The 27,220-nt window shown below is 39.5% G+C and overlaps 1 protein-coding gene across 2 annotated transcripts; it reads left to right on the forward strand.

The window, feature by feature from the left end:
* Nucleotides 1-1,748: 1,748 nt before the first annotated feature.
* LOC109501446 (killer cell lectin-like receptor subfamily F member 1) lies at nt 1,749-26,270 on the forward strand. Of its 2 annotated transcripts, none has more exons than XM_045061349.1 (7): nt 1,749-1,884; nt 16,967-17,058; nt 17,975-18,073; nt 19,472-19,561; nt 21,794-21,948; nt 22,607-22,719; nt 25,268-26,270. In XM_045061349.1, the coding sequence occupies exons 2-7, from the start codon at nt 16,968-16,970 to the stop codon at nt 25,398-25,400; spliced, it is 681 nt and encodes a 226-aa protein (XP_044917284.1). In that variant the 5' UTR covers nt 1,749-1,884; nt 16,967; the 3' UTR covers nt 25,401-26,270. The 2 variants fall into 2 exon arrangements, with proteins under 2 accessions (XP_044917284.1, XP_019690037.1); XM_019834478.2 differs by lacking the exon at nt 1,749-1,884 and adding an exon at nt 2,413-2,750.
* The last annotated feature ends 950 nt before the right edge of the window (nt 26,271-27,220 follow it).

Here is a 27,220-nt window from a genome sequence, read left to right on the forward strand (position 1 = left end):
CTTTAAAGTCCATGTTCAGAGTAAATCATTAGCCCACGTTTCATTTTGTACGTCCTGTTTAAGATAGTAGGTTAAGAAGAATGGACTAGGGGGCGCCTGGGTGGCGCAGTCGGTTAAGCGTCCGACTTCAGCCAGGTCACGATCTCGCGGTCCGTGAGTTCAAGCCCCGCGTCAGGCTCTGGGCTGATGGCTCAGGGCCTGGAGCCTGTTTCCGATTCTGTGTCTCCCTCTCTCTGCCCTTCCCCCGTTCATGCTCTGGCTCTCTCTGTCCCAAAAATAAATAAACGTTAAAAAAAAAAAGAGAATTAAAAAAAAAAAAAAGAATGGACTAGAATGTGTAGACACGAAACACACGATTGAAGAAAGATAAATAAAGGGGAAGGTTCTTAGAGCTTACTCCGACAGTGTGAACTCAAGGCATGCTGCTGGGTAGGTGAACTTCCGGAGCCAGATGCCCTTAAAGTTGTGTGATTCTCCTGAAGCAATACCTAGAAGGCAGGGGTGACATCAAGGAGATCAGCTGTCTGCTCTTTCAAGAAATAAATGGCATGCAAGCAAGAAATGATGTCGTTTTAAAAAATGGCTTATCCTATGCACTATGATCCTCTCTGATTAAACTCTCTATAAACTTTCAGTAACACGTATGCGTCCTATTATGCTCTGGAATGAAGGATTTGTGATGGTGACAGGGGATGGTGTTGAGTCCTGCCCAACGGGCGGTGAAAATAAAGAACTGCGGGCGGGTACAGCGAAGAGTCAAGTTCCCGTCAATGCTTTGTTGTGGATCTAAGGACATCCCCATTAGAAGCCCTGTGTGAAGAGCAGGTCATACTTCATTTGGGAAACAGCAATGAAGATCTTCTAAACTTGAACAACACCCCAAAATTACATTATCAGCATTGCTGACAGGATATTTGAGCATTTTTCCAAAGGCTCTTTGACAGCAAAAAATCCTTGACTATCTCTGCTAGTTCACTCTATGATACCCTCAGGTGGAGAGGCACCTGTTATGTTTCCTAGGAACTAAAGATAGTAACCAATGGGTAGTTACTCAATGACTGACTCAAAATCCTCTTCTCACAATGGATTATTAGTATTTTTTTTTTGTTATGTCACAGAAAGGAATAACAAAAACATAATTGCAGAGACAATTCCCTTACTAACTAACTAACCAACTATGGACATTTCCAGGCATGTATTCAAGTCCTCACGTGTTTGTTTGGATTCTGGGTCATGACCACAGCAGTTATGTTTTTCTTTGCACATTGTTCGGCTCTCCAACCAGGTGTCATTCTTCTCTGAAAACCACTAGCATGTTTCTTGGTAAGGCGATCTCTCTGATGAACAAGTAGAGATCTAGAGGCTTCCGGTGGCAAAATGTAAATAAGATAATGTGACGACTGTCAGCATGGGGAGCCTCCGGAAGCCTTGCGAAGGATATTGTGTTTTTCTTATTGCCATTCAACTTTATTCTTTCAGTGTTCTCCTTCCCAGTTTCTACTCCCCATCTTGAAACTTCGATGCTCCAGTCCCGCCATAGTCCTCTGTGACCGGACCCACCCTTGCAAACAATGTTGCTCTTACCAGATTACTCTCCACTTGTTAGCCAGCCACTCCATCTAAACTCACTTTGCGCCCTAGTGCCTAGGAGATTAATTCTCTGGCAGGGGTAAAACGATGGTTTTAAGCAAACCGATTTCACTCCTAAATAAGTTAACATAAACCAATGTCTAGAAAAGTTAAGGATCCTTTCGGGTTAAAGATCTATAGCTTTAACCACGATTGCACTGTGTCGATTACAATTCCCAGCGGTTACAGCTCTTCAGAAAGGAGGCCTACAATCCCCTCTTCACTTCTCCTCGGTCCTCTCTTGAACCCGTAGGGGTAAGTCTGGTTTGCTTGCTTTTGTTTTTCCCTTACCACGTCACCAAAACTGGCCCTGTCCAGGTCACGGGGGGCCTCCCTTAATCCAGAATCAGCGTCTCCTCCCCGGCCAGCGCGCCCCCCCCCTCCGCCCCCCTTCTGGAGGGATGGCACCGGGGCAGGAGCCCTGGGTAGGAAAATAGCTGAGGGTGAGAGGGGGTAGGAAGGATGGCAGCGCCCCTGGAGCTCCGGGGAACTCGCCCGCCGGGCAGAGGAGGGAAATGTCGCCACTTCCCCCGACTCCTCCAGTCCCGGCTAGAGAGCGCCGCCGCACGCACGCACGCAGGGGCGCCGGGGGAAGCGCGGAGGAAAAAGACCCGGCAGCGCGCGCTGCACTGCGGAGACCCGCGAGCGCCGGATGTCCCCACCCACCTATCCGCACGCAGGGACTGGGGGACGCGCGGGTGGACCGGCCGGCTAGCGCGCGCGCCGCACTGCGGGGACCCGCGAGCGCCGCATGTCCCCCACCCACCTCATGTCCCCACCCCCACCCCCTGCTCCCCTGCTTCCCACCGCCTCTGCAAGGAGAAAACGAAGCAAAGCCGGTGCACCACTTCCTCCGGCTGAGACCCGATAACGTTGTTTCTTCCGTTGAGGGTTCTGCAGAACCCTCCAGTTTCATCACGGAACAGAAAGAAAACACACCGGAGAGCACTGATTTCTTTACCGGGAGGAGCAGCAAACCTACCGCTGGTCCTGGCAATGAGCACAACGATGTTGTGCCTGTGTGCCCAGTATCACGAAAGCCTTCCGGCTGCACAGTCCCTATATTTGTCAGTTGCACAGAACGGCATCTCTGAGGCAAAATACTCCAGCCAGTGGCGAAGGTAATTTTAAAGCCAACAGTTTTGGGTTAAAAAAAAAAAAAAAAATCTGCCAAAGCTGTATAGGGAGAAAATGGCGAGAGGAGCGATCAGGTGTAAGAAAACCCAGAAATCCTGCATCTGGGTGGGTTGCGAAGGAGGCGCTACCCCAGGCCCAGCTGGGGCACCTTTATGTAATTCTTCAACACAGAGCAGATACCTTTAGGAAAAGTATCCTTACCCACTCCGTCCTCCACCAGGGGAGCTTTTTCTCCTGTGTGTGAAGGGTACCATATGGCCAGCAGTGGTCTTGGCTCAGCCCCCCAGAATTTACAGGGGGGTTACTCTGGCAGTTAAATTCTCTCCAGCCGTACTTGAGAAGGCAGCTTCAGACCGTGGGCCCCTTGGGGCTTCCCTGAGGGAAGTGCATCAACAACAACTCTAAGAAACCCAGAGGGAGGCGAGAGATTGTGGAATCTCGACCTCTTGGGACTGGGAAGGCCCCTCGGATTTTGCCTGGGGAGTAGCTTTGCCAAGAGCTCCAGCATCTCGACCACAGAGGGTAGTGGCTTGATATTAAGCGTAGGAACCAGGCTGCCTGGGGGAAGCCTCGACTTTCTGCCTATTTCCTCTGTGACTCTGGGCAAGCTACTCAACTTCTACGTAGTTGAGTTTTACCTTCTAGAACAATCCTGGCCGAAGTAATAAATATTTAATGCCTATTGGTAAAAAAAGAGGTAAAAATCTCCCTGGAATCAGATTTGAGAAGGGGAACCTTGTGAATGCTGACGTTCTTCTGTTAAAAAAAGAATAGAGCTTGGAATAGTGTGATTTGGGCACTAAATGAAAATATGACCTGGCCTATGATTTTAGTCAAAGTACACTTACGGAAGTAAAAGGATCACTTTTGCAATAACATGCAATAATTAATAAAGCAATATTGTATGATAAGAATGCTGGAGAGAGAGTCGGGTAGGCTGTGTTCCAGTTTCTTCTTTATCACAGTTATCTGGGTGAGCAGTTAACATCATAAGGTGTGTTTTCTTTTCGGTTTCAAAACCGAACTGTTAGTTTAGATCAATGGCTCCATGTTATGATGTGAGTCATAATAATCTGGAGAGTTTTTGTTTAAAATCTATATTCGCATGTACTGCCCCAAGTCTATTGGACTAGAATCATCTGGGTTGGGGACCAGTTATCGGCACTTTTTAAGAGCTATGATGACAAATTTGGAGCAACGCTTAATATCTACGGTTGATTTCAGCTCCAAAGTTACGAACGTAGTCCATTTCGTTGTCTCCTTGTACACTCAAATTCTATGATTCTCAGTTGTGTATTTCATTAGTTACTAAGACACTGTTTACACCACTGTAGTTATTTCTACACTGTGCCCATATATACAGTCTCAACAGGGTCAACAACTCAAATCTTTATGTTAACACATTGGTACCAGAGGAGTTATGAGACGCAATCGTAAAAGAATGTTTTAGTTCTATTAGTTTAGGATTTCTTGTCAATTGTGTGAAATTTTCATCAGCGCACGAAGAACAAAGGAAATTTTTCCACACACAATGAGTAGCCGTGACCAAGCCCTGTAAGAGTTTGTGGTTGAGGTCGGCTTTTCTCTGCTGATCGTGTAGAAATAACATCAGGTTACGTGTGAACAGGTGATGCGATTTTTCCTTTTCACAGAAATCGCACTTGATTCTCTGACTAGGGCTTCCTTTCTCTAATACTCAGGAAATCAACTCTCTCATTCAGTGAGTATTGTTTCAAAGATGACCTGGTCATTATCTTTCGTAAGATTATTTAGAGTATGAAACCAAATAAGAATATTTGTACTTGTTTGCTCAGGAAAAAAAAAAGGAAATTAATAGATTAAATGCTCATTTCGGACTTGAGACTTAGAGACCCATTTTTTTTTCAAAGTATAAGACTATTGGAGTGTGTCAAAATGTTTCAAGAATCTGAATGAACATTTTAAGTAAAAAAAAGTGCATATATTTCTGTCCCGTCCTATTTCCTCACTATAGCTCAGTAATGAAAAGCAGTCTTTCTATTTGTGAGATGTGAATTAGAATTCATCATAGAAAAAATAGGAAGCAAATACTTTTAATAATTTTATGAGAGGAAAGGCCTTTCATGATTTCAACTACCTTATTAATAAGGAATAAAACAATTTTAAGATTTAAACAGATATAAAATTCTCTCATGTGTGATCAAATTTTTTTAAAAATGAAAGAAAATGAATGGAACATAATCCCAATGTTGAAACAGTAGTATAATGAGTTTTTTTCTGGTCTCAAATTGTAGATAAACTATCAGAGAGGAGAAACTGGTACTTTAACTTCTCTGGATATTCTGATATCTAGTACAAATTCAGTGATTCTCTTACTACAGTAATGTTGGCTTACCACGTCTTTAATCCGTCTGAGATCCTATCCTGTTACTTCTCCATAAACCACCAGTCACAAGTTTTGATTTTTGATTGAGAACTAAAACGGTTCTCGAAAGACTTAGGTTATATAGCCTTACGTTCTAGAAGTCACTTCTTTAGTCTCAAGAGCAGCAGATTATTCCCTCCTACATTTGTTTCCTCCTCCTCTGTCCACAAATATAGATGTGTGTCATTCCCACGCTTCTATGACCTCAAAAAGCATTTGTCAATAGCTTTGCTCTGTTATTTATTTCTTTTATGATCTTCTGGGTTTGTTCACAGCGGTGATGTTTTCTGATTTTTAAATTGTAATGCAGATTCTGCTTCTTCTTCAGTTGGAACAAGGGGAAACCCTCCTATTTAAAAATAATCTTGGGGCGCCTGGGTGGCTTGGTTGGTTAAGCGGCCGACTTCGGCTCAGGTCGTGATCTCGCGGTCCGTGAGTTCGAGCCCCGCGTCGGGCTCTGTGCTGATGGCTCAGAGCCTGGAGTCTGTTTCAGATTCTGTGTCTCCCTCTCTCTGACCCTCCCCCGTTCATGCTCTGTCTCTTCCTGTCTCAAAAATAAAACGTTAAAAAAAATTTAAAACAAATATAATAATAAACTAATAAAAAATAATAATAAATAAATAATAAATAAATAAATAATAAATAATAAAATATAATATAATAAAAATAAACAAATAATCTGTAACGTATTTTTGATACCAGCATGGTTGACCAACACTTGTTTTATATGATTAAGAGCTTGAAAATGTTTTTTTTTTTTTTTTGAAAATCACAACTTGTTAATGGTAATGTTAATGCGTATCAAGTTATTTCCTAAAATAGCTGTAAGATTTGAGAACATTTCAAGTATTCTTGTTCAGGGATGAGTCTTAAATACTCTTTGACTTGATGACCTTCATTTTCCAATGTGTCATAGATGTCCTCATGGCAGTATATTTTTATGTTATCCTACAGGAAAGAAATATCCTTTTGTCTAAGCGTGGATGGGAATCTGTCCTCCGCTTACAGTTTTACTTGTGTGGCTCTTGGAAGAATTTTCCACGAACTAAGTTACAGCTTTGTACATTTCAGATCTTGTTTCCGCCTCATTTCCTACATGCTTCTGGTTCTGGGTGCCGTGGGATCCAGTCATATCATGATACGATTTCTAGTCTTACATCTCTATGCCCTAATACAAGGTATTTAAGAGTATTCCTGGAATACAGGGCAGTTAAGAATATTCCTGGAAGCCATACTTGTATCACGAAGGCTAGCACGAATATATTGATTCCTGAATAGACTTTGATATGACAGAAAACTACATAGATTCGTGAGAGTTGACTAAGCTGAAAATGCCACCTCAACTTCTCCTTCCGAAAAGAAGAAGAAAATACTGGCCTCCAATGCCATCCAATACAAGTGGAAGGAAATGTGATGCGATGGAAGGCAGATCAGAACAGAAAGACGCAGTATGGATGAGTTATATCTTAGGTTTACAAACCTGTGACGACACACGGCCGTGAGGACACATTGCCAAAGTTCATCCGATGCCTTAGAAGGGAGTCAGGCAAGAGAGGAGTTTGAATCTTCAGCCTCACCAGCTTTGGAGTAGATCCACCGGGGGACACATTCCTGTGCTTTTCGGAGAGTAAGCGCTGCGTGAATGAATGACTCTTAATGTGGAAGTCTAAACTGGGAGCTGAGGTGACAGATCGCTCCAAGTGAGTGGAAAGACCTGCCGGGGCCCTTTTCTTCATTTGTGCCTCACGTTTGCCACATCCGGTTCAGAGCAATGCCCAGGACTGAGTGCAGTATTCTGGGAGCAATCCACTTCATGCAAGGCAGGCAAAGCAGAAACATTGTCTTGCCCATTCCAGACCGTTCATCTCTGTGAAGCCAAACTAAAGTTGTTTAGCTGGGTTATTTCCTTTCCTTCTCGTTGGCAACCTTGCTATGACACTGATGCACAGTCAGCTTGGAGTCAATGAAAACCTTGAAATTTTTCACACTTGCTAAACCAGTTCTCTCTCAGGCTGTAACCAAGCAATTTAAGGTGCACGTGATACTTAATTTTGTGTGTTAACCAGGCGACGGGCTATGCCATAGCTGTGTACTTCTGCTTGAGTCTGCAAAAATGTTTCTGGAAGAGGTTAGCATTCGAATTGGCAGGTTGAGTAAACAAGGTCACCTTCATCGATACAGGTGGACGTCATCCAATCTGTTCAGGGCCTGAATTAGAGCAAAAGGCAGGGGAAGGGTGACTTTGCTCTGCTTGTTTTAGCTGGGACATCCGTCTTGTCTCTGCCTTTAGACGCCGTGGCTATCTGGCCTTTGAACTAGACCGAATTACACCACCAGGTTTCCTGGCTTTCTAGTTTGCAGACAGCAGATTGCAAGATTTATCAGCCTCCATAACTGCACGAGTCAACTACTGTAATAAACAAACAAACAAATGTCTCCTATTAATTCTGTTCCTCCCATTTGAAACAAGTGAAAAACCACACTGTATCTACAAAAATGGCTTTTAGGAACACTGCCCATCAGCGACAGTCATCACTGAGAAATGGGAAATAAATGAGGTATGCTCTGCGATTGCTCTAGCTTACTGACTTGAGGATGTTTCCAGGCTGCAGTGCAGTGAGACTCCAGATAAAGCCCATCCTGGTAGCCTCCCTGAGTTGAGAAGAAGCCTGAAGACCGGAGAAACAAAGGCTGCTGGAGTTTTCAGGACAAGAGAAAAGCGTGCCGCTATTAAGTTTTTAATATCCACATTCATAAGTGGTATCCTGGACACATTTTTTCATGTGCTTATTAGCTACTTATATATCTTCATAGGTGAAATGTCTATTCCTGTATTTTGAGCACTTTTCATTTAGGTTCCTTATTTTCTTATTATTGAACTGTAAGTGTTCTTTATACATTCTTTATCAAATATATAATTTACAGATATTTTCTCCCAACCTGTGGTTTGCATGAATTGACATTTATGGAACATTCCACCCAGTACCTGCAGTATATATATATATTTCAAGTGCAGACAGAATGCTTAATGGGATAGGCTATATTCTGGGCCATAAAACAAGACAAATCTTAACAGATGTAGAATTACTCATTATAAAAAACATGCTGTTAGACCAAAATGGAAATAAATTAGAAACTAACAACTGAAAGATATCTAGGACATTCTCAAATATTTGTAAACTAAACAATATATTTATAAATAATTTGTGGGTCAAATAAGACATCCGGAGAAAAGTTAGAAACTATTTATAAATTAACGCAAACACAAACATTTGCAAGATGCTAGTAAAGCAATACTTATTCCAAAATTTTTAGGTCTAAATTCCAAATTAAAAAAAGAAGAAAAATCTTAAATGAAGGATTACAGATTTTGTCTTACAAACCTGGAAGAAGAGCAAATAAAATCCAGTGTAAGCAGAAGAAAGAAAACCTTAAGATAAAATTGAAAAGTTGATGAAATAGAACACAGAAAAACAATATAAAAATCAATGAAAACAAGAGCTGGTTCTTTGTCAAGAACATTAAGATTGATAAACCTCTAGCCAGATGGATGAGGAAAAAAAAAGGAAGAAGACAGAAGCTCGAGTATCAAAACTGAGAGAAGTGAGGTTACTACAAATTCTACAGACTCTGAAAGAATAGTCAGGGAGTACTATGGACAACTTTATCCTAATAAATTCAACTTTGATGCAATGAACAAATTCCTTGAAATATACAATCTATCAAAGCTTAGTCACTCATACATAGATACTTTGGATATATCCCTATACCTACATAATAAAAATGAATTAGCGGTTAAAATTATTCCCACCAAGGACCTCCAGGCCCTTATGGCTTTACTGAGAACTTTACTGAGGACATTTAAAAAAGAAATAAAACAACTTCTTCCTGAAAATTGAAGGGGAGGGAATATTTTCTGACTCATTCTATGAAGCTCGCATTAATCCAATAGCAAGATAAATGACATTACAAGAGAAGTATAACAGAAATTATTATTCCTCATTAGTATAGATGCAAAAGTTCTTAGCATTGAAAATATAGATATAAATAGATAATTCATCATGACCAAGTACGATTTATATATGCATGTGAGGCTTAGTTAATCTATTCACCTACTAATAGAGAAAGAAAAGGAAAATATATGATCCTTTCACACCCAACATTCATTCTTAATAAAGCTTTTCAGCAAATTAGTAGAAGGAGGTTATCTTAACCTCATAAGGCGTATCTACAAAAACCTTACTCCTAACAGTATACTTAACTGTGAAGGACTCGATGATTTCTCCCTAAAATTATTAGCATAAGCAAGATAGCGATGTCTGCTATCATAACTTCCTCCAAATTTTGTACTAAAAGTACAAGATCTGCAGGAAGCCAAGAAAAAAGGATAAAAGGTATCCAGACTGGAAAGGTAGAATTGTAGGTGACTTTTAGAAAATACTAGAGAAAATAGAAAAATGTTGCTACAATCAACAAATGAGTTTAGCAATATTGTAGCATATAACATCGATATGCAAAAATAATGAACTTAAGTCTTTGATTCACACCATATGCAAATATTAGCCTGGGGATAAAGTTAATTATCTCTAAATTAATCTACTAATCATTGATCTACTAGAAAGCCTTAAACTATAATAGTTCTAGAAGAAAGCAGAAAAAAACCCTTTTGAGCTTGAGAGAAGTACAGATATTTTCAAGATACAACCCCAAATACAGAATATGCAAAAGAAAAAATAAATATAAATTGGACTTCACCAAAATTAAGAACAGGTCTTTGAAAGATGCTCTTAAAGAAAGAAAAGACAGGCCACTGGGTAGGAAAAACATTTTTGCAAACCACGTATTTCATACAAGGCTAAAAAAATACATATTTTATATCTGTTATAGATAAAACATATTTATATATTGATATTTCTTATCTATATCCTTCAAAACTCGATGATAAGACAACTACCAAAATTATTTGGACACTACACAAAAGAAGATACATGGGTGGTAGATAACATATGAAAAGATGTTTGCCATCATTGGTCATTAAGGAAATGAAAATCAAAGCAAAAATCTGATATGAGGACACCTGCATTATAACATACAAAATCAAGAAATTTGATCACATTAACTGTTGGCAAGTACACACAGCTGCTGGAACTCATACGATGTTGGTGGGGAAACAGAAAATGGTACAACCTCTTTGGAAAAGAACTTGGCCATTTCTTCTTTTGTTGTTGGTTTTCTTTCTTTCTTTCTTTCTTTCTTTCTTTCTTTCTTTCTTTGTGTTTTGTTGGTGGTGTTTTTTTCTTTTTAACAACGTTGGCATTTCTTGAAGAGGAAAACGTGCTAAGCGACAAAAGGCCACATATTATATAACATGTCCATACACCGAGAATAAACAAATCTGTAGAGATAGTAAATAGATTAGTGGTTTCCTAGGGTTTGGGGTAGGTAAGGACCGGGGTGGAGATGGGGAGCGAGTGACTACTAATGGGTACAGAGCTTTATGTATGATTGTGCAACCCTGTGAGTATGCTAGAAAACTTTGAATTGTACATTTTAAGCTGATGAACTTTATGGTATGTAAATCCTATCTCAAAACAGTTATTTTTTAAAAGGTAACATACACATATCATATGACTGAACTATCCCGCTCTTTGGGTTTTGTTCAAGGAATAATGAAACCACACGTTCATACAGAGACTCGTATACAAATATTCATAGCAACTTCATTTGTAACAAGCCCAAACCGGAAATAAGCCAGATGTCCAACAACAAATGAATTGGTTGAAGGAATTGTGATATATTCATATAAAAGAATACTATTCAGTGATAAAATAGCAATGACATATGGCATATAAAATACGACCAATGAGTGTTCAAACAATTGTAGTGAAGGAACTAAGTCTGTTTATAGAACGGTGTATACTTTATTATTCAACGTGCATAAAATTCCAAAAACAGTTCAAACCTCACTACAGTGACAGAAGACATAGCCTAGTGATTGAGGTGGGGCAGAGAGGGGCATTTCGGAGGGTCACAGAGGAGCAGAAGTAGTCTAGAAGATAATGGGTATGTTAGTTATTTTAGTTGTGGTGATGGCGTCAGGTGCATACATATATGGAAATTTATCGATTTGTATTCCATAAACATATGGTTTTTATTTTATGTCAATTATACCGCCATAGATCTGTTAAAAATTTTTAAATATAAGAGAAAATATAGTTAATCAACTAACATATAAAAAGGTGGGTTTCTGTCATCAGGTGAGTCCCCAAAGAACTCCACAGGGAATTTTTCTGAAAGCTGGGTGTTTTTCTAGTATCTCAACTAGACATGCCCAGGATGACAAAGTGGGCCAAAGTTCACGTTATTTCTCCACAATGTTAAAAATCTTCTCCCCCAGAGCGTTATGACAGGCAACCTTTGGCCAATAAGAAAGAAAAAGGGAGTGGCCTATGTTCCTGGAAGTTTCCACCTCCTCCCCCTGGAATCCGGCTGACATCAAACAGAGCGGGTCTGCCTGAGCCCTGTCATATACACCCCCCCACCTCTCAGGAGAAGGTGCCTTTAGAATACGAGCTCCCCTTACACATTCTCTGGCCATTGAATAAATTACCTGCTTGCCGTCCAATACTGCTTTGTTATTTCACTATGTGGCGAATGGTATTGAAAAGGGAAGGAATCTACCAATTCCATAACATTTCATGCATTTTTGTGGGATACTATAATCTTTAATAATATTATACATTGTAGTCTAAACAAATGGAGACACAGTCAATGCTCTCAGATGGGCTATTTACTCATACAAGTAAGAATTTTTTTTCAGGTGGGACTGACAATGCATTTTCTTCTTTCATAAATGGTTGGTGCATATTTTCTGCCGTTGTTGTGGGGTTCTTTTTGTTTGTTTTGTTTTGTTTTTCACTGATTAGAAAGAGCCTCTTATGTATCAAGACTCCTTATTTTATATATGCATTGCAAATGTTTTCCATACTATTTTTCTTTCATTTTTGGTATGGTATACACAAGTTTTACATTTGTTTATCTATCTGTTTGTAAATCTATCTGTCTTTTCTCTATGGTTCCTGTCTTTTCTAGACAGCTATAGAAAATCATTCTCTATATAACCTATTTCTCCTTCTTGAATCTTTTGATCTAGCCTCCACACAACTAAATTGTTGTGTGGTTGTCCAAAGACCACTTTACTCTGCTCTCTTAGTTTTGGAGACCCCGAAGTTCCTAATGCTCATTTTGATTATTTTACCTATCAAAGTGTTTCTTTAATAACAACTAATTGTTATTATATTACTATATTATTATTATTATTATTATTATTATTATTATTTTATTTTTATTATATTATTCTTGGGTGAACCAAATGCACAGTAGGTGATTAAAAAGATGATTATTCACACATTGATAATAACAGGTAAAATTTCTCATAGAGTAAACAGATAATGGAGATTTTTAGATGGTTTGGAATAGATGCCTTTGGGAAAATGTGTGTGTTTGTATGTGTGTTTTGAGAGATGATATAACCATAGGTTTAAGAGTTCAGACTCTGCATCAGACTGTACAGATCCACATTCTAGCTCTCATAGAGTGGTTTGAATGGTTAAGTGAGATAATATGTGTCCATTTAATATTGTAAATAATCAATGTAATTTATTTAAAAAAATTTTTTAATGTTTATTTATTGTTGAGAAAGATGGAGACGGAATGCAAGTGGGTTAGGGGCAGAGAGAGAGGGAGACACAGAATCTGAAGCAGGCTCCAGGCTCTGGGCTGTCGGCACAGAGCTCGACACGGGGCTCGAACTCATGAGCTGTGAGTTCATGACCTCTAAGCTGAAGTCAGACACTCAACCGACTGAACCACCCAGCTGTCAATTTAATTTAATACAATTTAAAAATACAATTTAAAAATAATATCTATTATTTAAGTAAGTGATGGAAGTCATAAATTGTGTGTTTATTATTTCAAAATAAATGCATACCTATCTCATCTTTTGCATTTTCTGTCTCCAGTCATAAGGCACACAAATCAGAGTGCGTTTGTGTAAACAAACCGCCCTTTGCATCAACTGGACTTCATCAACCCCATTCATGTATTTGTTTATTCAACACACATATTAAAAAAATTTTTTTAATGTTTATTTACTTTTGAGAGAGAGAGAGAGAGAGACAGAGCATGAGCAGGGAAGGGGAAGAGAGAGAGGGAGACACAGAATCCGAAGTAGTCTCCAGGTTCCAAGCTGTCAGCACAGAGCCCGATATGGGGCTCGAACTCACGAACCATGAGATCACGACCTGAGTTGAAGTCAGACACTCAAACAACTGAGCCACCCAGGTTCCTCCAACACACATCTATTTTTCAAGCTACATTTGTCAAGCATTCTACCAGGTGATGTAAATCCGAAGATAGACAAGAAATTATGTCTACTACTTATACAGGTTAACTCCAATATTCATAAGGTAAGTAGAAGAATTCAAAAAATTCTTACTCAATGATCTTGGAAGTTAATCTTAGCTTTTTACTCTGCTTTTTAAATTACTAGGAATTCTATTGCCATAATCTTGTTACCATTTTCTTTTTACGCCTCTGTCATTTTTCTTCACTTTTTACCCCAATATTCTGCCCTCTATTTCCTTCACTGCCCTTTTGGAGAGTAGTCTCTTCAAGCAACGATACCGTTGAAAGAGCCTCTCCTTTACTTCCAAATCTTCTCCTTTTAATATAATACACATGATATCATACACACACACACACACACACACACACACACACTGATAATATAGTTAGCTGCCAAGCAGTCAGTTTGCTGTCATCTCCATTTAAATGCGTGCTGGTCTAATTTGTTACTTTTTCTGCAAAATTTCAAACAAATCACGAAAGCATAGGACATCTATGAAAGTTTTAGGTTAACCACAGTCTTCAGAATATACCCGAGAAATGCCAGAACCACTGCAGAGAGGAAATGAGTAGCCAGCAGAGGATGAGATTGTGGTTGCCTTCCACAGCTGCTTTGATGTACAAAAACAATTTGTAGTTCTGCACACAACTCTCGGCAGATTGAACCAAACGTGTCTAGCATTCAAAGCATAGAATCATCCTTGTTCTAGTCACCAACGGTATATATTTAAAACCTTTATCCTTACCTATTTTCTCCACTGTTCCAGTAGAAATAATGTTTTTGCTCCTATAAGAAGCCAGCCCAGCTACGTATACTCTGAAAGCCATTTTCTCTTGACCTCTCAAAAAGCTATTGAATTATTCTTCTTCCACTCTTTCTTGCAGTGTCGATTTTTTCCTTTACACTGATTCATTTCTATTATCATAAAATGCACTAGCACCTCGGTATATTTTTTAAAAACTCCCTTGACCGGGGGCGCCTGGGTGGCTCAGTTGGTTAAGCATCTGACTCTGGATTTCAGCTCAGTTCATGATCTCACAGTTTGTGGGTGTGAGCCCTGTGTCAGGCTCTGCGCTGATGTGTGGAGCCTCCTTGAGATTCTCTGTCTCCCTCTCTCTCTGCCCCTCCCCTGCTCATGCTCTGTCTCTCTCTCTGTCTCAAAATAAATAAATAAACATTAAAAAAAAACCCACCCTGATCAGACATATTCCTCTAGCTACTATCCCATTATTCCTCTCAGAGTATACTTGTCATAGAGTTGGCTAAGTTCACACCCTCAAATTCTTCACCTTCTGTTCTCTTTCCAATACATTCTATTCTCTTCACAAGATCATTTCTGATAAACGTCACTAGGAATTCCACATTGCCAATTCAATGGCCATTTTCCTATCGTTGCGTTTCTTGACCTTTCAGCAGCATATAATACAGCTGACAAAAACTTTTTTCTATGGATTTCTGAACATGCCTTTGTATTTCCTCCTCTATCCTTAGCTGCCCCTTCTTTGTCTTACCTACTGGTTCCCCTCTGTTTTAGCTTTCCAACAGTCAAGGTCATGATCCCCAAAGGACAGGACTCAACCCCGTGTCAGTACTCTTTATCTAGGTGAACTCCCTCTGCTTCATGTACGGTTCTTTTTCTTGAGTTCCTGGTACAAATATCTAACTGCCTATTTGACATTTCCCTCTGGATATCTAATAGACATCTCACACTTATGTCCAAAATCACATGAGTCTTTTTCCAATTATGTCTCCTAAATCCTTTATTTCCCTATCTTTTTATTTCAGTGAAACACAACAAGCACACCATGGTACCCCACTATGAATTGCAAGAACTGTTAAAAGAATCTGATATATTGTAGACGTATGAAACAGCCTCACTGAAGGATGTGGGGATAAAGTCTGTAGATCTAAGTAATCTTGAAAATGTGTAGTTTTAACTTGTAAGACTAGTAACAAAAGGAATTGTACATAAGCACTGTCTTTGGTCGTTTCCCACAAGGTACGAGATAACAATTCTAAAGCCACAAAAAAATGTATCCTGGAATTGAGCAATTAAGTAAATAAATGGTGATGGTGGCAGCCATGTTTCTCACTGCTGGAGCAGGAGGTAATGGAAGTGAAAGGGTGGGGGTTAGGATGATCCGTGCTGTAATTTATTGAAGTTCATCCGCATGAACTCATGGAACCAGCTGAAAGAGTTCCAATGGCCAAACTGGAACAGTGTGAGGAACAAAATAAATAAGGTAGTATTGGGCTAGAACGGAAAAGTATAAAATGAATTTGAATGAGTTTTACTGATACAAATGATTGAGTAAATAAGTAAATGGGAGACTGCACAAAAATCACCTGCAGATTTCTAAATAATTTATGTAGATACTCTGTCATGGAAGAGGTGGGGCATAACTCTCCACTTCTTAAAGTGTGGGCTGCACATATTGACTTCCTTTCAAAGGGTCCAGTATGGAAATGCAGAAAAAAGAGTAACTTTATAGTAGATAAAACTGACAAACACGACTGTAGTCACGTGATCAAAGATAACAATAGTGATAAGCCATGTTGGTCGTAGGCACTCTGTAAGATGTGATAAAAATGGCAACTTATCCCTATGGTCTTCCTCCAGAAACCTTTAACCCAAGTGTAATGATGAGAAAAACATCGGACTATTCCAATTGGAGAATATTCTACAAGACATATGAGCAACAGTTCTCAAAACCGTAAAAAACAATCCCCAAACGATACATCAAAAACAAGAGAAATTGTCAGCCAAGATTATCCTAAGAAGACATAAAGAATATGGGGCACCTGGGTGGCTCAGTTGGTTGAGCGTCTGACTTTAGCTCAGGTCATGATCTCGTGGTTCATGAGTTGGAGCCCCACAGCTCAGAAGTTTGGAGCCTGCTTCAGATTCTGTGTCTCCCTCTCTGTCTGCCCCTCCCCCGCTCACATTCTGTCTGTCTCTGTCTCAAAAAATAAATAAAAATTAAAAAAAAATTTTAAAGAATAAATAGAAACTGTGGTATCCAAAATGGGGTCCTTCAATAGAAAAGGTAGTCAGTAAAAAGGAAGTAGAGACTTTAATTAGTAATAATGCATTAATATTGATCCATTAATTTTGACAAATGTCCCATACTAATGTCACATGGTAATAATAGAGAAGGTTGGGTGCTGTGTATATGGGGACTTTCTGTACTAATTTCACCATTTTTCTGCCTACCTAAAATGATCCTGAAAGGAATAGTTTATTCAAAAAAAAATGAAGGTCACCTCACTCTTAAATCATATCCTTTGTGGTTTTACAGCTGTTGGGTTTATTTCAATGCCACAGTTCTGAGAAACTGACTCTGCTTTGATCAGGTATCTCATTCAAACATGGATTATTCTGTTTATAGGATGTTTGGACAGATGCAAAACACAGAGGGATCAATGATGCAGAAGACAAGAAAGCATCCCTATCATTGTCAACACAAGTGGACATGCAAAGGTAGGAATCCATAACCTCCCATTAGACCACAGGTTAGAATATAGCTAGAATTTTCTGTGGGTCTTTTAATCCTAGACTTTTAATGAGAAATTTTAAGAACTTGAACTAGAATCTGTTGTTCAGAAACGTTTTTATCTTATTTTTAAATAACATGTTTACATAGATACCTCTTCACTAGACTGTACCCTTTTCTATATCTGTAGACTCACACCCATTTCAGCCTCTGGTATGTAGTTATATACTTATAAATATTGTTAACTTGAATGTAATCAATCAGGTGTGATTTGACCTGGGTTGAAGATTGTGAAAGTGTTATAATGCTGCTGTATTAGGCAAAGTGCATAATTATAAAAGTTAGCATCTGAGTTTGGTTTCATTAATTGATATAAATATAAGAGTTTTATTTCAAACAACATTCGAGAAGGCGGCTACACTACTCAATCTTATGTTTCTTTTTTGGATGCTCATTTTTATTATTAGTCAGTTATTTTGGTATTACTTATATTTTGCCTTCCCGGACTTCAAACCCACTGAATATTACCTGTGTGATGGAGAAAAGATGTAAATGAAGGTAGATGACAAATTTTAGTGGAAATGTTTTAACTCACCGGTTGATCAGCTAATACCCCACCCATTTGATTGTTTGTGGATTGGAGTTTTCTCCTAGAAGTGTTACATAAAAAGGATAGTTAATAAATAGTAAATAAAAGATATTGACCTCTTAGAATCAGTAAATCCAATTCTTTCAAGATAATTATGTATGTGATCATATCAAGGTAATTTAAACAGAGACTGTATATTTCTTTCCCCCCTCCTTAAGACATAGGGTACCCTCAGAATTTTACATTTCTACGACACATTTTCAAGTTCCTTTTTAACGCCTATATGATTCAGAAAGAAAAATTATTTATTACAGATTACCCTACATGTCCCAAGTGGCATCAGACTGCCCTGAGATTGTCGAGCATTGCACTGGTTATACTCATTGCCATAGTGATAGGACTAACCATTTTGGGTAAGTAAATTGAAAGCTCTCTGTTCAACTAGAGAGGTTAATACGTTTTCCTTGGCGTTTACCTTCATTTCTCTAACTTTCCCAGAATCATTGTTCACATTTACCTGTTACTTCAATTGCATCGATATTAAAGGACACAGTTGATAATTTCATTAATGCAAGTATTTTTTTTTCTTATACAGAGGAAACAACAAACTTGTTAATTTGTAAAGTCTATTCTGCTTATAATTGTATTTATTTAATTTTTTTTTAATTTTAAAAAAATTTTGAGAGAGAGAGAGAGCGTGTGGGGGAGAGGCAGAGAGAGGGGGGCAGAGGAGGATCCGAAGCGCCCTCTGTGCTGACAACAAAGAGCCCCACGCGGGGCTTGAACTCGTGAACCACGAGATCATGACTTGAGCCAAAGTCGGATGCTTAACTGACTGAGCCACCTAGGCACCCCATAGTTATTTTTTTTAATTTTATATATTTATTTTGAGACAGACAGAGAGAGAGAGAGAGAGAGAGAGAGACAGAGACAGAGAATGAGTGGGGGAGGGGCAGAGGGAGAGGGACAGAGGGAATCTTAAGCAGACTCCTTGCCCAGAGTGGAGCCAGACACGGGGTTCAAACCCACAAACTGTGAGATCATGAGGTGAGCTGAAATCAAGAGTTTGATGCTTAACCAACCGAGCCACCCAAGGCGTCCCCGCTTATAATCAATTGGTAAATAGTGTGGGTATGGTTGTCACAATTCTGTGAATTGAAGTTTTGTATTTTGGTAAAAGCACTTCATTTTATGGAAGTTGAGTTGGCACTTTACATAAAACTTTTGGACGTTAGAGGTCACTTTTGATTTTTTGACGTTTTGACAAAATTTATGAGCTGCTTGAAAATTTAAGGCCCAGTTAAAGTTAAGATCTAGTCCTAAAATGAGCTCTGCTTCAAGAAGAGCTATGGCTAATTATATCTGTTATTGTTTCTATTTGTTGTGACCCTCTATGTGTTAGGAATTGTGTTAAGCATTTTACATGCATTATTTTTTAGCCTCAAAACACTCTAGGTTTGTTCAACATTTTCCCCTTTTATATATGAGGGAACTGAGAAACAGAAAAGGCTAGTAATCTGTTCAAGATCACACAGCAGTCTAACCTGTCATACCTAACAGATACAAATTTCAATATAGTTTCATTTTATTTAGATAATTTGTTATTGTTTGTTTCTACTTACTTGTTCTCAAGTGGAAATCTCCAGAGTCTCTAAGTTTATTCATCCTTTGTCACATTATAGTATTGAAATGCTATAGACAGATTTCTCAACCAGCAGTGTGAGCATTCACTTGTAGTTCTGCTTTAGTGATAATTAAAAGGCACAAGGTCGTACTTGTAGAAATCTAACTGGTGTTACTATATTTGCTAGTATGTCGCCTAAGTAGTGAGAAAGGAACCAAAGATTGTGATGGCATGAATATTTCTCCCAGGAAACAACAGGACAATACAAACTTCACAAGTAAGTGGTTATATTTCATTGTATTGTAGGGGAGGAAAAACTTTTCCTCCACCCTCTTAAGTTACTGCTGGGGGGCGTGTGAATTAACTGTCAGAAAACTGATGAACAAGAAGAAAAGTTTTATTTGCATTCATAGGAGAGGTAACAAAAGAAGTAGCTGCCTTTGCCTGGTTACAGTTAAAGGTTTCCATACCTAGCTTAATAGGAGAAAGGAAGGGGGAAGACTTTCTTTGGGAAAAACAAGTACATTTTCACAGGAAAGACGAGCAAGTAGGTGTTTCAGGAGACCGAACTGGAGAAAATGAAGTTAGTAATGATGTCTGCATATACAGGTGGTGAGTAGTCTTTCCGTCTTCATAGTCATAAATTCGTCCAGGAAGGGGATTCATGGTAGAGTTCTTAGTCCTTTTTTTTTCCCCCTGGGAGTAAACCACTCCAAAGAGGAATTTATGGCAGCCTCATATCTCAGAAGCTTCTATTTTTAGTCAGATAAGGGATGCTCCGAAGAGGCTTCTCTCTGCACCTGTTGATTGCATTAGGCATATACAAAATAATTGGTTTACTGACAAGATAGCAAAGAATTTAAGCAAAAGTCCCTGCCCTTACCCACCTCATGATTAATGCGTGAGATCATAAAGTCAAATGGCACTGCCATATGCAATTTAAACTGATAAAACTTTCCCAGGACATTATACCAGGATTATGTACCTTTTTTTTTTACCCATGTGGATGTCACTTCTCCACTATATCGGTTGCCGTTTTTGTAATTATTATTTGTTATACTATGTGATTAAGGTGTTAGGTCACTCTTTAAAAATCAGAGTGGAAAGATCGAATTGTAAGGCATTTGGAGATCAGCATGGCTCACGAAGAAGGGGATTACTAATTACCAATTTACTCTCATCTAGATTTCTATTCGTTTCCATACTGCAGCCAGTAGGATCTTTCTAAAATGCAAACCAGCGGCCAGGGCACGGTAGGCGAGGAAAGATAATTTCCCCTCTACCTTGATAGGTTTTTGACTCAGACCCCCCCGTGCAATAAATGACAGATTAATAGGAGAAATACGGAGTTTTATAACACTTATATCTCTGGGACACATGAAAGATACCCAGGAAAACTGGGTGACCCCCCCAAAATAGCCCAAGCCACCACCTTACCTACCATCTCCAGCTAAGACAAAAGAAAATGGGGGCAGAGGAGGCCGGGTAGGGGCCAAGGGCAGGCTGCCCATAAGTACCACAATAGCATATTAATTATTTTAAATTGGAGCTACTTGGGACATATCTGTCCCCCTGAAAGCGGGAAATAAATCTCCTGTATCAAAGGTACCCTCCTTAAAAAAAAAATTAATGTTTATTTATTTTCGAGACACACACACACACACACACACACACACACACACACACACACAGAGTGCGAGCGGGGGAGGGTCAGAGAGAGAAGGAGACACGGAATCCAAAGCAGGCTCCCAGGCTCTGAGCTGTCAGCACAGAGCCCGACGGGGGGCTCAAAGCCATGAACGGTGAGATGAGACCTGAGCCCAAGTCGGAGGCTGAACCCGCTGAGCCACCTAGGAGCCCCCAAAGGTACCCCTTTTACTAAGAACTGGAAAGACATCCTTATCACCAGAGATAGAAACTTTAATGCCAAAAAATCTAAAACAAACCTTGTTCCTTTTTTTCTAATCCCCTACCTTAGCCCCACTTCTTAGAATTCCTTGCTAATTAAAGCTCCCAAACACGTTTGCCTTATCCTGTCAATGCTTCACAAATTTATTGTCTCTTAGTCTAAAATGTATAAAAACTGCCCGACTCGGTCATTTGTTTGGGTCTCAAATTCATTATTGGGCCTCCGTGCACGCGCAAACTTTGGTGTTTGCTTGTGTTAAGCTGTCTCATGTAAACTTCTTTTTTTTTAAAGTTTATTTATTTATTTTTGAGAGAGAGAGAGAGAGGGAGAGAGATGCGTGAACAGGGGAGGGGCAGAGAGAGGGAGAGAGAGAGTCTCAAGCAGGGATTCCCTACTCGGGGCTCCATTCCACCAGCCGGTGAGATCATGACCTGAGCCAAAGCCAAGAATAGGATGTTCAATTGACTGGGCTACCCAAGGGAGTTCATTGCTTAAAAGTGGGGCAAAATCTTTACTTTTAAGGGAAAAGTTTAGAAATTAGTGCATTTTTTTGATATTCAAACCTTACTCTTCTGTTTCTTCCATTTTTTTCCATTTCAGCAAAGTCCACGCTAAACTTATGCCCTAATAATTGGCTGCGGAAAAAAGGGAAATGCTATAATTTCTTAAAAACCTTTAAATCATGGACCGATAGCCAAAAATCCTGCTTAATAATGAAATCACATCTCTTGATGATCCAAGACATGGCTGAACTGGTAAGAGCTAATTTGCCAGGGAAATTAGCGCTTCTAAAACCGAGAGAAACAAGTAAATTAAAACAAAAATAATAACGTTTGTTTATTTTTGAAGGAGAGAGAGACAGTATGAGCAGGGGAGGGGCAGAGAGAGAGGGAGACACAGAATCCAAAACGGGCTCCAGGCTCTGAGCTGTCAGCACAAAGCCCATCGGGGGGCTCGAACTCACGAGCTGTGAGATCATGGCCTGAGCTGAAGTCGGATGCTTAACTGACTGAGCCACCCAGGCGCCCCCAAAGTACATTTTATGATAAAGGAATTATACTGCTGATAATTACAGCCATTTATTGAATTCCTAGCATATACCAGGCACTGTGGTAGGCATGCCACAAATTATATAAAACTTAGTGCTCACAATAACTTTACGAAATAGGCAGTATTTTCCATTTTCATAAGAAGAATCCGCTGAACTTGACAGGTTGTGTAACAATGCTATTTCACATGTCAGTGGCAAAGCTGGGATATCGATGCTGTCTTTCCACATCACTTCTTGGGGAGAAAGATACAAGCTCTTTGAGCATTATCAGTATCTGGCAAAACTTTCTCAAGTCTGGGCAAAGATCAGAAGAGGCTGTTTTACTGCATTTAACTCCGTTACCTCTGGGTTCTCTTTCACAGAATTTCATACAGAGTAGTATACCGGATGGAATTTACTTTTGGATGGGTCTGAACATCACGCACCCACAAAAGGCATGGACCTGGCTGGACGGCACCCCATTAAATCTACAGTTGTGAGTATTTGGCATTGGAGTCTCTCACCAGCCAACTCGTGCTGGGGGATGCCCGCCTGAAACTCCAGCTGGTCAAAATGGTTCCCAGAGATCGAAGACTTTGATTTGTTAATGTGTGAGTGATTAAGCCATTTACTTACAGAAAGGAGGCTAATTTATTTGCTTATTTGGGCTCTCTTTTAGTTTATCCATGATGCTAGAGATGTAAATGGAAAATTGTAGTTAACCTGAAATTCTCTAAATTTCATTTCTTTTGAAGTGTTTCTTAAAAGTTTACAAAACAACCCTTATTTTAACTTACAGGAAGATTTCAATTAGTGGGAATATTTCAAATATTAAGGAATATGTTATGTGTAATACAACAAATAGCCATTTGACTTGTTTTTAATACTGTCACCCTAATCAACAATATGTGTAGCCACTTTCTGCTTCCGTTCCATTCATTCTGCTGAATTCATTCTACTCATTCATTTTTGTTTAAACTCCATGGGTAGAGAATGCTAAAGTCTTTGGGGGGCTAGGCACTAACTAATCCCCAGAACACAGGCAGAAGCTCCTGGGGGTCCAGGGTAAAACTTGCTACTTTCAGCATCAAGGTTTTTGGGATCATCAAAAGTTGATTTTACTTCTTGAAAATTTGAAATTTTGTTATGTCATCTCAAAGAGATGTGAAGGAGGTTTAGGGAGACTATAGATGGTCTGGAGTGATAGAGCAGGCCCACTGGACTGGCTGAGGGGCAGTAAAAAAAAATGCTCTGAAACAGAAAGTCACCCTACAAATGAATATGCTTACCCAAAGACTATTTATAATATTTCTTTTAAAACTTGCACTCTATACCCACCCATAGCCTACTCTGTACATCACGCTAAAATAATTTTAAAACTTGATCTTTATCGTTAATAGAAATCTATCCTCATGTTTTTAAAGCGATGCTCTGTCAACCCACTTGCAAACTGGCTTAGAATTATGTTTTTTTTTTAATTGAGGGGTTTTGTCTGATTTTTTATTTTAATTTTTTTTAATTTAAAAAAATGTTTATTTTTGAAGGAGAGAGAGACAGAGCATGAGCAGGGGAGGGTCAGAGAGAGAAAGAGACACAGAATCTGAAGCAGGCTCCAGGCTCAGAGCTGTCAGCACAAAGCCCGACGCGGGGCTTGAACTCACGAACTGTGAGGTCAGGACCTGAGCTGAAGTCGGAAGTTTAACTGACCAAAGGTGCCCCTTTGTCTGACTTTTCAGATGCCTTATGGCTTATTTGTCTAAGACGAGAAAGGTTGGCTTAAATATCATGGAAAAAAAAGAATTTAGGGGAATTTTCCTTCTTTTGTATGAAGGGTAAAAGGATTTGGGTATGCCCATATATACACAAATGAGCAGAAATTCTCTTGCTGAGGTGTCTGTGTGAGTTTAAAACATTTAAAAATGGGGAGGTCTTCTTCCCGGTTGCTCACCCCAACACTCACTCCTTCCCCCATTCTGTCTGGGGTTACATTTAACATGTAAAGTATAGAGGTACCAGAGTATTCCTCTTTCTTAGGATCTTCTGTAGAAGCCAGATTGCTTATTATAGGCACACAGTGAAGGAAGATTTTTGAAAGGTGTGATACTTGGGATTTGGGTCTGGAAAGTGAAAAAGGTAACAGTTCAGCTTTCCTCAGAAAGTCAGTTTAGTACTTTTTGAAGAACACGCATGTTTTGCACGTTTTTGGATGTGCTGACATTTCTAAATCTCAGAATGATAAATATGAGATTGGCCGTCCTAAAGGGGGTATCATTCCATTGTTGCACATACTCAGAAAGTTGAATCTGGAATCTTTTGAGTAATAAAATGAATTTTTCTCCTAAAAGGCCAGGATCGTCCTCCGTCTTAGTCCATTTGGGCTACTATTGACAAAACACCACAGACTGAGTAGCTCATAAGCAACAGAAATTTATTTCTCACTGTTCTGGAAAATGGGATTCCAAGATCAAAATATCAGCACGGTCATGTCTGGGTTAGGGCCCTCTTCCTGGATGGTAGCCACATTCCATCCACCATGACCTCACATGGTGGAAGGAAGTCAGGATCTCTCTGGAGTCTCTTGAATAAGGAACTAATGAGAGTTCCACCTCATGACTTAAGCACCTCCCGAAGGTTCCACTTCCTAATATATCACTTTTATGGGTTAGGATTTTAACATATGAATTTTTGGGGGGAACACAAACATTCAGACCACAACAAGTAACAGCCCTCTAAGATCTTTATGTTTGTGTATGATGGCATGACATTGGGAAAACCAGTGTTTCTTATCCACATTTTTATTTTTATTTTAATTCCATGCAGCATTTCCATTTACCAATGGCCATTTTTGGTTAAGAAACTATTTGGAACAGCTACCCTCATTAAAGATGTCATTTTTTAACGGGTGCTCCTTGTCTGAAAATTTAGAGAGTCTTAGATCTCCAGCTTGGAGAGCACATGCCTCCCAAGGCGGGAGATAAACACACAAAATTTCACGGTTGTGTTTTTAGCAGAATGAGAACAGAACATTGTCTTTTCATCTACAGATTTCAAGTCATGGGCCAAGTTGAAGATAACGCCTGTGCTGTAATAACAAAGAAGGGTGTGTTTTCCGAAAAGTGTTGTAATGAGAGTTACTGGATTTGTCAACATGTGATTTCTTCAGACAATGACTTCTAAACTGATTGCAGTCTATCCTTCCTATCAAAAAAAAAAAAAAAATTCGGAAGTCTTTTTTTATTTATGTATTTTTGTAGATGTACATCACTTTTACAACAAATATTATGGTGATGATGATGATAATGGTGTAGATTTGTGTCACTATAACTCTGGGCAATCAGGCTTAACTCATTCCTTGTGGCCTTGTCACTCTTGTCACTGGTGCTATAATTCAGCAGTCATCCCCCATTCATCATAGTGGCTCTTTGAGACAGAAGTTGGCCTTTCATCTCTTCAACAATTCTCTCCCGACAGCCCCCATTCACCATTAGCAGGGGAGCTTTTTTTTTTTGAAGAGAAGCCGTCAGATGATACATTCATGAATTTTCCACCACTGAGTCTATACAGTTGTCTGCATCTTACTTATTTCTTTTCTTTCTCCTCCTATTTCCAAAGAAGGGGTCTTCCTCTGTCTGGCTAAATCAAATCTCAGAGTCTACAGCCGGGATCGCATCTCTTTTCATTTTTTCAAAGAGATTCCTTCCTTCATCACCTCCACTTCTAACCTCTCTCTTCTTACGCCTCCTTTTCTTTCGGCAATGAAAATGCAAGAACGCAAGAAAATTTTCCCTGAACCACTTGTGGCTTCCAGTTTCTATCCAGTGTCTCCCACCTGTTTTAAGTCAAACTTCCGAGAAATTGTTTATACTTGCTTTTTCCTCTTTCCACCTCCCACTCCAGGTTCTTCTGCAATCTGGTTTCTGCTTTTCCCACTATTTCACTAAAGTGTTCTCATCACGTCAAGAATGCCTTTCTTCTGCCTAAACACCATGACAGCTTTTTAGCTTTCCTCTTTTTTTTTTTTAATTTTTTTTCAACGTTTTATTTATTTTTGGGACAGAGAGAGACAGAGCATGAACGGGGGAGGGGCAGAGAGAGAGGGAGACACAGAATCGGAAACAGGCTCCAGGCTCTGAGCCATCAGCCCAGAGCCCGACGCGGGGCTCGAACTCCCGGACCGCGAGATCGTGACCTGGCTGAAGTCGGACGCCTAACCGACTGCGCCACCCAGGCGCCCCTAGCTTTCCTCTTAACTCTCAGCCGTGTTGTTCATTTGTGGCCTATCCTTTCTTCTAGAAATAGTCTCTGGCCTTGGCATCTATGACACAATGCTCTCTTGAACTTCTATCTCCCTTCCTTGCCATTGCTCTTCAGTTTTTTGTTTGTTTGTTTGTTTGTTTGAAGCATTGCTTCTCTCTTCTGATCTCTTAAATACTGACATTCCTTGGAGTTTTGCATGAATTCTCTCATACACAATTCTTGGCTAAACTCATCCACTCTGTAGGTACAGTTACCATCAATTTGTTGATACCTCCCAAGCCCATATTTCTAACCCAGACCTTATTACAGCAGATTGCCCACTGGACATCTCTGGTTGGACGTCTCAAAGCCCCTCAATCTTCCCGTGTTAAAAATTAAACTCATTAGCTTAGTGAATGGCAGCAATGTGCCCATTAGCCTAAGCCAGAGTGCTTGGAATCAACCATGACTTTTTTTTTTCTTTCTACCCTCGATAGTCACTCATTTAAATCCTGTCAATGTGACTACATAATTATTTTTGAATCCATCTATATCCTCATAGCCACCCTATTGTCCTCGATTCCTGCAACAGTCTTTTTGTCTGCTTTTAGTTTTGTCTGCCAAAGTCCATTCTCTATCTTGGGATCATAGCGATTGTCTAAACCTCCTATCAGGCCACATTACTCACTACTTGATTTCCTTCAGGGACTTTTCATTGCTTTGCCTTGTTTTTCATTGATCATCTCTTACCAGAACCTGGG

Source organism: Felis catus, chromosome B4 (genome assembly GCF_018350175.1).
Source record: "Felis catus isolate Fca126 chromosome B4, F.catus_Fca126_mat1.0, whole genome shotgun sequence".
In the NCBI taxonomy this organism is placed as follows: Eukaryota; Metazoa; Chordata; class Mammalia; order Carnivora; family Felidae; genus Felis; species Felis catus.